Source organism: Sus scrofa, chromosome 3, assembly GCF_054392235.1.
Source record: "Sus scrofa isolate SSC_HxYL_T2T_F1_AM1 chromosome 3, Sscrofa_HxYL_maternal_Yorkshire_Landrace_v2.0, whole genome shotgun sequence".
NCBI lineage: Eukaryota > Metazoa > Chordata > Mammalia > Artiodactyla > Suidae > Sus > Sus scrofa.
The window spans coordinates 121316838-121329160 of NC_139385.1; the positions used below are offsets into that span (position 1 = coordinate 121316838).

At 50.6% G+C, this 12323-nt stretch overlaps 1 protein-coding gene across 3 annotated transcripts in view; it reads right to left on the reverse strand.

Annotated features, from left to right (window-relative positions):
• LBH (LBH regulator of Wnt signaling pathway) overlaps positions 1 to 12072 on the reverse strand; it is a 32876-nt gene extending 20804 nt beyond the window's left edge. Inside the window, exons 1-2 of one of the 3 annotated variants that reach the window (XM_013996234.3) lie at positions 11963 to 12072; positions 3836 to 3938 (exon numbers count right to left, since the gene is read on the reverse strand). In XM_013996234.3, coding sequence (XP_013851688.2) covers positions 3836 to 3913 — 78 coding nt within the window. In that variant the 5' untranslated portion in view covers positions 3914 to 3938; positions 11963 to 12072. Of the gene's footprint in view, positions 1 to 3835; positions 4170 to 5128; positions 6049 to 6549; positions 6780 to 11962 lie in introns of those variants that run through there. The other 2 variants (XM_021087662.2, XM_085019697.1) reach the window with 2 other exon arrangements.
• Positions 12073 to 12323: the final 251 nt, after the last annotated feature.

A 12323-nucleotide genomic window follows, 5' to 3' on the forward strand; every position in this document is an offset into this window, starting at 1 on the left:
AGCCCCAGCAACACTAGATCTGAGCCGCATCTGTGACCTACACCACAGCTCACAGATCCTTAACCCACTGAGCAAGGCTAGGGATCAAACCTGCATCCTTATGGGTACCAATCAGGTTCTTAACCCACTGAGCCACAACAGGAACCCCAGGGCAGTTGCTTTAGAAGGTACAATTTCAAATGAAAACCAAGGAGCCATATCTCATCTAGGACTTAACAAGGGAGATAACACTGCTGCAGCCTCAGCACGCTGTGCTGGGGAAAGTTAGACAGTAAGGCCAGAATGCAATGGCCTTTGACGTGTGGCAGCATCAGTGTCCACAGACAAAAGCCCAGAACCCTTCCCCATACAGGGCTCAGACCAACTCAGGCACAGCAGGAAGGGGATCCAGTCAGAGAGGCATTTCAGAATGCCACATTCTTAGAGCCCCTGGGCGGTGGTGGGGGGCCTGCAAGGCAGCCTGAATTAGGGAAAGTATAAAGGCATTAGGTGCAGACATTCCTGTCCTGTGGGCTGGAAAACAGGAGGCCCACAGATGCAGTATGAGGGAGGGAGCTGCAGCCAACAAGGACATAAATGTCCTCACAGAGGGCCCCCCACCCCCAACACACACTCAGCCCTGTGAGCTGGCGGCCACCCACACCCCTCCCAAAATGTACTCAAGACTTTCTAGTAAGCGTTTACTCACCCACCCGACGGGTGTCATCATTCATGCCAAGCGAGAGAGCAGACATGGATTTCACGTATTGAATAGACTCTCTAAATAAATGTTAAGACAAAACAAGGCACTGGCTCTGTCGATTTTTATACATGCTCATAAAACAGCACTAACTCCCTAAGCACAAGAGATAGGGCTTACCCCAATCTTTCAGGAGATACAGAGCTATCTATCTGAGCCTGGGGAGGCCCTTTAAAAATTCTAAGGCAGAAGTGAAGGTAGGCAGCTTTAGAATCAAAAGGGATTTCACTGAAACAATCACTGTCCACCTTGCACCTGCTCTGTGAAGGCCCTGAGCCAGCAGGCACCTTGGGTTGGGAGGGGCCACTGAGGGGTTAGTGGCTGATGGCCACGAAGAGGGACTCAGTCATCGCCTGTCCTCAGAGCTCTGGGCAGGGAGAAGGTCAGGCAGGACCACGGCAGCATCCTCTAAGCACAAATGCCACACACAGGTATCGGAGAAGAAAGAGGTCACATCTGGGGCAGAGAAATCAGGCAACTTTCATACTGAGTAGGTCTGGAGAGGGTGGGGAATGATTGACAAATTCCAGTGTGCCTATTTATTTTACGACCTTGTTTCAAGGTCAAACCACAAGTCTGAGATTTCTGTTTCATCTGCCAAGTCAGAATTGATGTCTCCTTCCCACTTTTAGTTCCTTGGAAAAGCAGGTCACAGTAAAAGCCACGTACTATTATTACTCTCAGGAGGAGTGCCAAGAACAGAGCTCAGAGATCTCTCGCCCCCAGGTCTGAGCCCAGCCGGAGCATCTACAGTGGACAGGCTCTGGCCAGTCCCCAGAGGTCTGGTGGGAATGTGTTTAATTAGATGGCACTGGCTTTGAGTGGGCCCAGAGAATAGCAGTCCTATGACAATTGTCAGACCAGCTCGCTGATTTCCCGAGAGGCTGTGAAAACTGAGCCCTCAGCCTGGCACTGCAAGGAAGATTTGGGGGGCCTTTTCTTACGCAGCAACAAGTGATCTCAGGTGCCCGGAGGTGATTTTATTTTCCTCCTGCCATGGCAGCCCCAGTTCAGCTGCCCTCACCCAGTGTTGCAGCCCCTTCCTCCCACATCACCTCGTTTAACCCGCAGATCCAGCAGAATGACCTAAAGGTCAAGAAAACTGCCCTGTAGGACCTGGCCCTTTATCCTGGGACATATCCTAAAGGAGAATGTAAAATGCACATCCAAGTCATTTCTGTGTTTGGAGAGGTTCTGTGATGGAAATTGAAAACCTAGAACTGAAAAAAACCAAAAAACAAAACAAAAACCCCCCAAAACCTCATCTGTTACCACAAAGAGATTCGGTCTGATTCAGCAGCTTGGAAACTGGAATCCAAAAACACCCCAGCCTGTGGCTCGGGAAATTTCTACCCTCCCACAGGCTGTGGGGCCTTCAATTGTCTCTCTCAGAGCTACTTTGAAGGTGGAATGTATAAAACCAACCAGAAAAGGGTATTCCCCCCTCCTTCTGAACCCCCTCAGGCCACCTGAGTACTTATTGCCAGCCAGCAAAAGGGGCTTGACCATACTGACACACAACAAAGGGGCCTTCTTGAACCTCCCAGGCGTGTCTGAGGTGACTCGTGCTGTCACCTGTCGAGTCACCTTCCCCAGCCTTAGCTTTCATCTCAGCTCTCTTTGATCACCCTCCTTCCAACACGCCCACTCAGCTTTCAATTTTCTTCTTCCTTTACAAAACAAGCGCCCCTGGAATGCTTCTAAGGAATGACTAGCCAGAACAAGTCTAGATTATAGCCAACGCCAAGGCACAGACACATGATACAGCAGAAGGGCAGGGCTTTGGAGTTTGAGACCCAAGTCATCCTCTCAGTCTGAGCCTGTACCCCCATCTGTGAAACAGAATAGTAATTCCCACCTCAGAGCTGTGGTCAAGAATGAATAACACTCGTAAAATGCATGGCCAAAGCTGGCATTCAATTAATATCTGCTGAATGAGCCCATCACAGCCCATTCATCTTGACGGGCCAGTCATCCTACAGTTTCCCAATATCTCCCCTTAAAAACAGACTCTTTCCAGAATTCCCATTGTGGCGCAGTGGAAATGAATCCGACTAGGAATCATGAGGTTGCGGGTTCGATCCCTGGCCTCGCTCAGTGGGTTAAGGATCCAGGGTTGCCATGAGCTGTGGTGTAGGTCGCGGATGCGGCTCAGATCCAGTGTTGCTGTGGTTGTGGCGTAGGCTGGCAGCTATACCTCCGATTTGACTCCTAGCCTGGGAACCTCCATATGCCCTAAAAGGACAAAAAGACAAAAAGACTGAAAAAAAAAAAAAAAAAAAAAAGCAGACTCTTTCCTCCCTTAGATGTAATCACCTAGACACTCTCCTTGGAAATCTGAAAACAGGTCACTGCCCTGGTGGTCTCTGTAGCCAGCTGAGGGCCGTGGAAAAGCATATGGCAGGCCGGAAACAGCACCGTGTTGAGAATCTAAAGATGTTACTTTGTCCACTTTTTTGGTCCTTATGCATTTTAGATCCACCAGGTGGGATAATCTCTGAGCCGGATTCTGGCACTCGCCTCCCCGAGAGAGCTGTCCTTCAGGGAACAGTCTCTTCAACTTGAAGTGGTTTGAACACTAACCTTGTTGGAATCAGTTGGTCAACCATCAACCAGAGGAAGAAAGCAGCACTTGATACAACAATTCCTCCATCAGACCACCCTTCCCCATAAGCTGCCCCTCACAGCAATGTTGCTACCATCAAGGCATGGCCAGGAAGGGAAGTTCTGGTCTGAAATGACTGTACAAATTACTTCCTCCTTTGCCACCATGAAAAGGACAGTCCATAGCAGCCAGGATGACTAATTAATAACATCAGCTCATGCTTGCTGAATCCTGACTGTGTCCCAGGTACTGTGAATGCCTTATCCATGCCATCACATTATGTTGAATCTTCACCACAAATCTATGAGGTAAGGACTACTATTGTCCCAATGTATGGATGAAGAAGCTGAGGCTTTACTGGCATTAGGGGACTTTCTCATGGGCACAGAGCTCTTACATGTGGTGCTGGGATGCAGAACCAAGACTGCCTCTGGCCCCAGCAAAAGCCACTGGGCTCTAAGGAGCTAGAAGGAAGCCAGTATTGAACTCACCTGGTAGGAAAGGCCATCCTTTCGGGGGTTGAGGCCAATCTCCTCCATGGATGGGGTGTTCAGCATCACCTCAGTCATCTTGGCTGATCTCAGATAGTCAGGGCTGCCAAGAAACCCAGAACAAAAGTCAACAAACACAGCACTTGCACATTCCTCGTCTCGGTGCATTCTGCCATTAATTCAGGGCACTGTCTGGAAGCGGGATGAGAAGTGCTCAAAACAGAATTTGCAGAAAAACAAGCCCATGCCCTAAGGAACCACCTTACAAGCCCAGAGCGTCAGGCTCTCAACCTCCACCAATAAAGCCCATTGTCTGAAAACTGCTCTGGCAAACCTCTTCCCTCCTCTCCGATACTAGTCCCCACTGGCACAGAGCAACTCTGGATTTTCTTGTGACAGAACTAGGAAAAAAAAAAAAAAAAAGACCCAAACAGTAGGTAGCTGAGGCTGTCTGTCTATATTAAAGCCAATTCAGCCTATGTCTAGAGGAATCAAATATTATTATTACATAATGATAATAGGTCAACCTCAGGGAAACCAAGTTCAATAATGCCGCCTTCCTAAATTTCTCTCTGTCTCTCTGGTGTTTTTTGTAAAATGTCCCGCTTAAAGCCCCAAGGGGTCAGCTTTCTGCAAGCTTCACATCTGCCATCCAATCCCCTTCTCTAGCCCCAGCCACAGCAGCTGCAAGCTCACAGCTTGAAAAACATCCCTTGGATTAAAAGCCTTAAGGATGCCTGAACTCTGATTGCAAAGGAAATTTCCAGAGGGGCCAAGCTGACCCACCAAAGGCTGACATGTGAAAATGTTTTGTACTCTCTAAGCAGGATACAAATGTTCCATTATCCTCACACAAGCCATGGGCACATACAGGGTCCCGAATCTGTAATGCCAAATGGCATATACCAAAGTCAATGCACTTGCTACACAATACCCAATGTTGTCACCATCATACCATTACACATGGTTAAAAAAAAAAAAAAAAAAAAAAAAGGTAGAGTAAGCTTTAGAAAGATTATATCTAAGGAAACAGGGGTGCCAAACCCTTCTTCATTTTATGGCTACTACATAGAGTAGAAATGGCACCGAATTGGAAACAGAAGCAGTAAGTTCTGATCCAAGCTCTGCCACTCAAGTGGTGTGTGATCTTAAAAAAGTCATATAACCTTGCTGAGCTGCAGGTGCCCTGTTAGTCTGTTACCATGATGCTAACAATGCATATCTCACAGTTACCCTAAAGGAAAAATCTCTGAGGGAAAGAAAAGCATTACAAACTATGAAATGCTAATCAACTGTAAAGTAATCCCAAACCTTAATCTCTCTGGGGGCAATAACCTTGATGGGCCCTAACACCCACTTTGGCAGGTTTTGAGTGGTCAGGGGCACACAGCCTCCAATGGCCTTCCAAGTCTCCCCCATATGGTACCTGGCTGCTCACATACCACGGAGATGGGAGAGAGGGGCACACAAGCCTCAGGGATTAGGGCATTTTTACTTTGTTTTGTGAGTTCAGTTTCCTTTCTAAACAGAGCCGGGCGGGGATGGGGGAGGGGAAACTAAGAGAAGATGCTAGCCTTTTGGGCAAATTTAAGGTCAGGGGCTAGGACTCCAAAGTCAGTTTCCTCCTCGCTTACAGAAAGGCTACCGCTGACCCCCAAAGAAATGGGACAGGAGAGCGCCCACCGGGCTCTCCCAAGGCTCTTAGCTGGTGTCCAGGCGCACACTTCTCGCTCCCGGCTGTGACGCGGGCCTGAAAAGTTGAAGCAAGAACCATGAACTTTCCGGTTCCTGGGGTGAGCAGAACCGCACGGAGCTGGAGCCTCCGGGCCGGGTTTTTAGCGGCAGCACCTGAGAGTGCGCTCGTGGCCGCCGGCGCTCGGCCCCCGACCGCCCGAATACTCTTCCTCTTCCCCAGCGCAGGAAGGAAGCAGCGGCCGGCGCCCAAGTTCCAGAGGCTGGGGGCCTCGCTCCACAACAAGCGAGGGGAGCACCAGGGGCTCACCTCTCCCCGCCCGGATCCCAGGTCGGGTACAAAACCTCCGTCTCCCCCTGCCTGGCCTGGGCTCCTTCCAGCCGGGCCCGGTGCAGGCGGCTCCTCCCCAGCCCGGGCCCCCATAAAGGCGCGTCGGATTTAAGGGCTAGGGAGAGAAAAGGGATTGAGAGGGTGGCACGAGGGCTTGTGCTGCTGCTTGCGGCTTCAGTAGGGTTACTGTGGGGAGAGCGTTCTCCCCACCCCTCGGAGCTCTGCAAACGCCGCTGCTGCATCAGCTCAGCCCCACTGCCGCCAGCCTGGACGCCGAGACTTGCATGCAAACAAAAAGGAAAAGGGGAGGGGCCCAAAAGAGCCCCTAGCGCCAGGGCCCTTGCAGGGCGCGCACCTCCCGCAGCCCTCCGCACCGGGGGCTTTATTAGCGGAGTTCAGCCGTGACCCCTGGTTCTCCCCTACCCCATCACCACCGTACACACACTCTCCCAGCCGTCACTTAAGTGAGGGCTTCGAGTTCACTTCCTTTGTCTGGATGCTCTCAGCACCACTTCCCCCCACCCCCACCTTTGCAACCTTGACGTTGACTCCTACACCGGCTTGGGCTGCGGGTTAGTGCCCGGAGCCCTAGCCACCCGCTGCCCTTGCACCCGAGCCGGCACGAGCTGGCGTCCGAGCACCGGAGCCACAGCCGGGAGACGGATGCCCGCCGAGGGGGCAGGATACTCACCAGTGAATGGGGAAATATACAGACATGAAGTCCTAGGGGAGCCTGACCCACGCCCTTGTGATTTAAAAAGGGTCACTGCGTCCCAGGGAAGGATGTCACGGGAGCAGACAGGTGCGGCTAGCTGCGAATGCGGGCATGGGCGTTCGCCGGTCTGCTTCCCGGAGACAGCCCCACTGCCTGTGGCGTCGGAGCAGACGGAGCTCTGGGTTCTCCACCGAGCTCGCGGCCCCACAAAGAGCCCGGGAAGCCGTATTTATAGGGGTAGGGGCGGGGCTCGGCTCTGGGAGGCCCCGCCCTCCCTCGCCCACTCGGGGAATAACGTCACCAAAATCATGAATGGCTTCAGCGCTCGCAGCTCAGGCGGGCGGCGGCTCGGGGGCGCGCTCTGCTCCGCTCCCCGAAGGCCGTTGTTTGCTGCAGCTTCTAGCCCGGCCCGCTCACCACGACTCACACACGCAGACACGCGAGGGGACATGAGCGCGCGCACACACGCACGCACGGGGATGGGGGTTCAGTGTCAACGCCACTTCGCGCCTACCACCCCTCCCGCGTCGGTGCCCCTCTCCCTGCACACACCCCCGGGGACTTGCGAGCAGAGGACTGCGGCGTGAGCAGGGCGCTGGGGCCTGCTCCGGACGTGACCGCTGGGCGGCCACCCTGCGCCGGGGGAGGGCGCCATCCCTCAACCAGCGCCCTCTTTTGCACCCACTGGCCATGCCCAGCCCACACCTCAGGACCCTCTGTGGTGTTCATTCCCCCAACCTAGGCTTTTCCCTCGCATCTTAGCTCGCGGCACCTTTATCTCTGCGCCCGAGGCGCATCTCTCCTATCCCCCGGAGAAGCAAAGTGGAAATGAGAGCACAGCTAAAATAGAGGCGACGGGAAGGTGGGAGGGGACGCGGAGCTGGGGGATCGAGTGCCCGCGGGGGTCGTGTTAGCTTGAGAGGAGCTGATCTGCAGCCCTGAGAACCGTGGAGCGTTTTATTTGCGTGAGAAAGGATGTGATGTCGTCGCAGGGTTTTTCCATCGGACACGTACAGACCCGGCTCGCGGCCAGGGGACTCGGGCTGCAGCGGGACGCCGCGCAAGCACAACCCATCAACCTTGGCTCCCAGATCTGCTCCGAGGAGAAGAAACAAAGAGCTTCAGCCGAACCCCTCCCACATTGTTCAGGAATTGCATCGCCAGAGTCTTTCCCAGTGGTCAGGCTTCGCAGCCCCCAGAGCAGGATGGGAGTCTGCCCCTCTGTGGCTGGAGTGCGTTGCTTCACACCTCTGCCTCAAAGACTACTCCTGCAAAATGGCTTTATAACCCTGACTTAAGTGTGCACTGGGGACAGAGGAAGTGTGGGGAGAGGGGGGGAGGGTATCCAAAATTAGGCAAAATTAAGTGTGCCTTGAAATCAGCTCTTCCAAAGGTAGTGAATGTATTGAAACCATACATAATGTGCTTAAAAGTGAGAACATCAGGCGTATCTCAGGCAAAGGAGGATAGGATTCATGGTGAGGGTTTAACAGTGGCAGGGCCATGAGAAGGCTCTCATAATTTTGACCAGCTCAAAACGCAAGCCAACCCAAATGAAAATAATCTATAAGAATTGATGAGAATAATGAAATTAAAACCAACGTTGCTACTTTTAGTCATTCATATCTACAACCTGAATAAAAACAATGTACATCCTATGAAAATGCAGCTTCAAGACCAGCCCCCTAGCTGCTCCCCTCCAACCAGAGAAATTCAGGAGCTCCTTGTCATCCCACCTCTACTCCCTCCCTACAAGAGAAATCAGAAATTGCTATGTGCTGCCAAGTACCACCTCCATTCTCCTCTGGAGGCAGCGTCCTGACAGAGGGCACTGCTTCTATGGACAGGTGCTATGGAGGATGAGTTAGAGGGTGGGGGCAGTTTCCAGATGTGAGGTCCCTGCTGACAGGGGGCGCTGTGCGTAGGTTTAGGGAGACTGTCAAAGTCTGGGTGTGCCATGTTGTCATCTACTCTGTCAAAAGGGAAGCCGACGCTTAGAGAGCTGTTTTCCAAGCTGGAGTTTCTGGGGCACTTAGAGGAGAGCGCCTGAGTTGGGGTCTGGCAAGCAGAACTGGTGCCTTCTGCCATCTCGCCCCTAGTAATCCCTGGCCACCCCTGGCCTGAAAAACCGTCTCACCACTTTTATATACCACAGCCCTGCATTATAACTTTGTGATTTTTTTCTTGTGAAAATCCCAAAACTCAGAAAGCTACCCCACTACAGACACACACACACACACACACACACACACACACACACACACACCCCTCAGTGTCAAAATGGCCTCATTTTGGAGAAGAGGATGGGAGGTAAGGCCTCCACCAGCACTATCCAGCCTCTGGAAAAATTCCCTACTTTGGAGAACACTGAGGTAATTAGTTCATGCTCCTCTTAGGGAAACTTTGTATTTAATGCCCATTTTAGCTAAATTTCACATCCTTTTAAAATGGAGTTGAAAGTTAGCCTTGGGTTGAGACCCTAAATCTGCATTCTCTGGTTTCCCCTCTGGGTCCCCATGACATAGTCATTCATTTGAAAATATGGGAAGCATGGGGCTAAACTTTGATACAACTGAAACAAGTTGTATTTCTCAATCGTAAGACTTCATAGAGTGCCTTACAGGTTTTCAAAGCATTTCCACAATCTCAACTTTCAAAAAAATGTAGAAAGATTACCCTAGCACAACTTTACAAATAGGCTAATAGGGGCTGAAATAAATGAAGGGACTTTCCAGGGATCACACCGCCACTCGGCTACACTGCCGTGGGTCACTGCATTAGTTTCATCTCTCTAAAGACACAGGTTATTTCAACCTGCAGAATGACCGTTTCTTCCCCCTATCCCATGAGATACATTTCTATCCCTACCGCCTTTGAATAAAGGAAGAAATAGAAACAAACAAATGAAGCTACGTAGCACCCCAGAACCTTAGAGCCGAAAGAGACCTTCCAAATCGGAGTCCGGTCTCTTCATTTTATAGGTGAGAGGACATCTAAGGTTAAGTGGCACGTCCAAGGTTGCCAGGCTATTAAGTGGTATCGATGGAACCTGAAAGCAGGCCTTCAGAAAGCTGGTCAAATGTTCTTTCCACAACCCCACGCCTTGCACTGAACTTGCCAGGACGTCAGCAGCAGAAGTCAAACACACCATCTGGTTTCTCGAAACCCCCTCAGTCCACCACCAATACTTACTGAGCGTTTATGATGTGCATACCAGGGAACTAAATACCTTTCTGTATGCCCTTCCTTTTGTCCCTAGGAACTAGAGAGTCAAATTGCAATTCTGCTTTAATAAAAATCCAAGTGTAATCAGAACTGCCTTACTTTCCAACATTACATAAATCCAGTTTCTCAATTCCTTCTCTCTCTCAGCTAAAATAAGTATTTAAAAAAAGAATAAAGGTACTGAGCTTTACATTTTATTAGAGTTATCTCAGGCATCACTGTGCCATGTAGGCAGGACATGTAGCTAATTATTCATCGAATAAAAATGTCTGCATCTGCATTCATTTAGCAACATATTCGCACAATTAATCTCCCTTCTGCTTTTCCAAAAAGGCGGTGTTGCTTGTAATTTGCCTAGTAGTGGTGACGCTAGCCCTTGAGTTAGCTAGAAGGGACTTCACAAAGCAAGCAAAACTGATGTACACTCAGATCTGTTAGAATATTTAAGCTTCACAAAAAAACTTTAAGACAGAAGTGCTACTGCCCCATTTTATAGCTGAAAAGAGAGGCTCTGAGAGGTTAAGTGACATGACTCTCTAACGGAGCAACTTAAACTTGACTCCAGGGCTTGTTGGTTCTAAAAAACCAATGTGTCCCCCTGTCCCCAACACAACATTTATCGTGGCCTCTGTGGTTTTGTTTGTTTTAACAGCCAATCTATAAACTGAATACAAGTTTGATTCTAGTAGCAAAGATCGGGACTACTTTTTGTCCATCCAATGGTTTAGGGCTGGCAGAATAAAAAAAAACTTCCCACACTGGGAATCTGGGAACTTCTCAAAGGTATCAGTCAAAGGCTTGGGGTTCAAAAAAAAATGAGTGGGAGAGGGGGAGTTTCTAGCCAATTTTTCAGTGAAACTGGTTTGAGTATGTAAGAAATCTGAAAGACAAGAATGCGTGTGGGCTGATGTGAGGATGAAATGAGATAATGTTATGAAAACACTTGGTGAGTTGGAAAGCACTGAGCAGACGCACGGCTTGTTTTTAAGGTGTGTGGGGGGAAAGGAGGGGTTCGGCAAACGTGATTGCATCTGCTTCAGTTTTTCACTTATTTCCACCACAGACTGTCCCATTTCCCCCCTGGAGCCCCTTGACTGAACTTTCCAACTCTGGGGGGCAGACCTCAGAGGCAAGTAGTGAAGCTCTGCCTGGTGGGCACCGCTGAGGTCACAGAGTCCAGGCAGCTCCCCTCCCTGCCATAAGTTCCTTCAGCCTTTGGGGCCTCCCAGCAAGGGTTCAGCTGGGTTCTGGACACACGATGCATGAGCAGGCTTGAGAGCATGGGCTCACTTTCCCACCTCAGCCATTAGGGAATGAGCAATCCGCCACACAGAGCAACCCACACCCACCAGACAGAATCCTCCAGGCTTCCACTGACTTTGCTGTAAGCCCTCAGCGAGTTACGCGCCCTCTCTGTCTCAGACTCCTAAAGCAATAAAGCAGCCAATAGACATCTCTTTTTAGCTCTCCGAGCTCTAATAAGGCTGAGGGAAATCTCTTCTATAAACGCTCAAGAGGGAAGTGCTTTGCAACTATCCTCAGAGCTCTGCAGCCCAACGTAAAGCCCGGGGATGCCCTTGCTCTCTGCCATCTCATGAGGAGCCTCCATCGTTCTGCCCAGAACACTCTCACCCCCGACAAGAGCCTGGGATCCGACAGCCCATGAACTCTTGCCTTCCCAGGTATTAAAGAGATTCAGCCCTGGTTTATTTCTTATTTCTATCAAGGGGCCTTTGAACTAAAGAGATTTTTCAGAGAAAGAAAACGCTATGGAATCTTTAGGATCCAGGCTCTTAAAAGAAAACACTGAAACTGGAACCAGTTCAAGGCTCTCGTGTCCAATTAAGGAAATACTCACATTCCCGTCCTGGCTCCGGCCCTAGCGTGCCTTCTCTCTATCCACATCTACTCAGGAATGCACTTTAACAGCCAGAAAGGAGGTCACTATCACCAGGACACAGATCGTATAGCAGAGGGCTCCCTGGGGTGGGCTCCAGCAGGCTGATGCCTTCCTCGAATTAGACAAAGAGCATGGACCACAGAGCAATCTCAATTCCCTTCATACTACCCCTCCACCTCCTCCCTCCACCATTTCACCCCCAACTCTGGACCAGAGAAACTCCACGGTACCTGTGGGGTTAGGCAAAAAGAGAAAAACACTTACAATAGTTTCTGGTGAAGAAAAGCACTTTCAGTTTTCTTTTCAAATATACAGGATGTCAGCTAGCTTCCTCCAGAGGCAGCTGCGTCCCTGTTGATCTCACACCCACTGCTGCCCCTTGGATGAACAAGCCGTGAATTATACACAGGGAGCAGCTCCTCCTGAAGGCGTCTGCCAACCCCGAAACCCGAGCTAACACCAGCTCGCTGGAGTCCCTGGTGTACTTCACACCCACATGGTGCCCAGCCTTGGGATCAGATAGCTGGGTCCATATTACACCTTCCTGACCTTTCAACAACACTTCTCTCAAAAGGTCTTAAGCACCTACTACGTGCCAGGCAGTAGCGTTCTAAGCACTTACTCT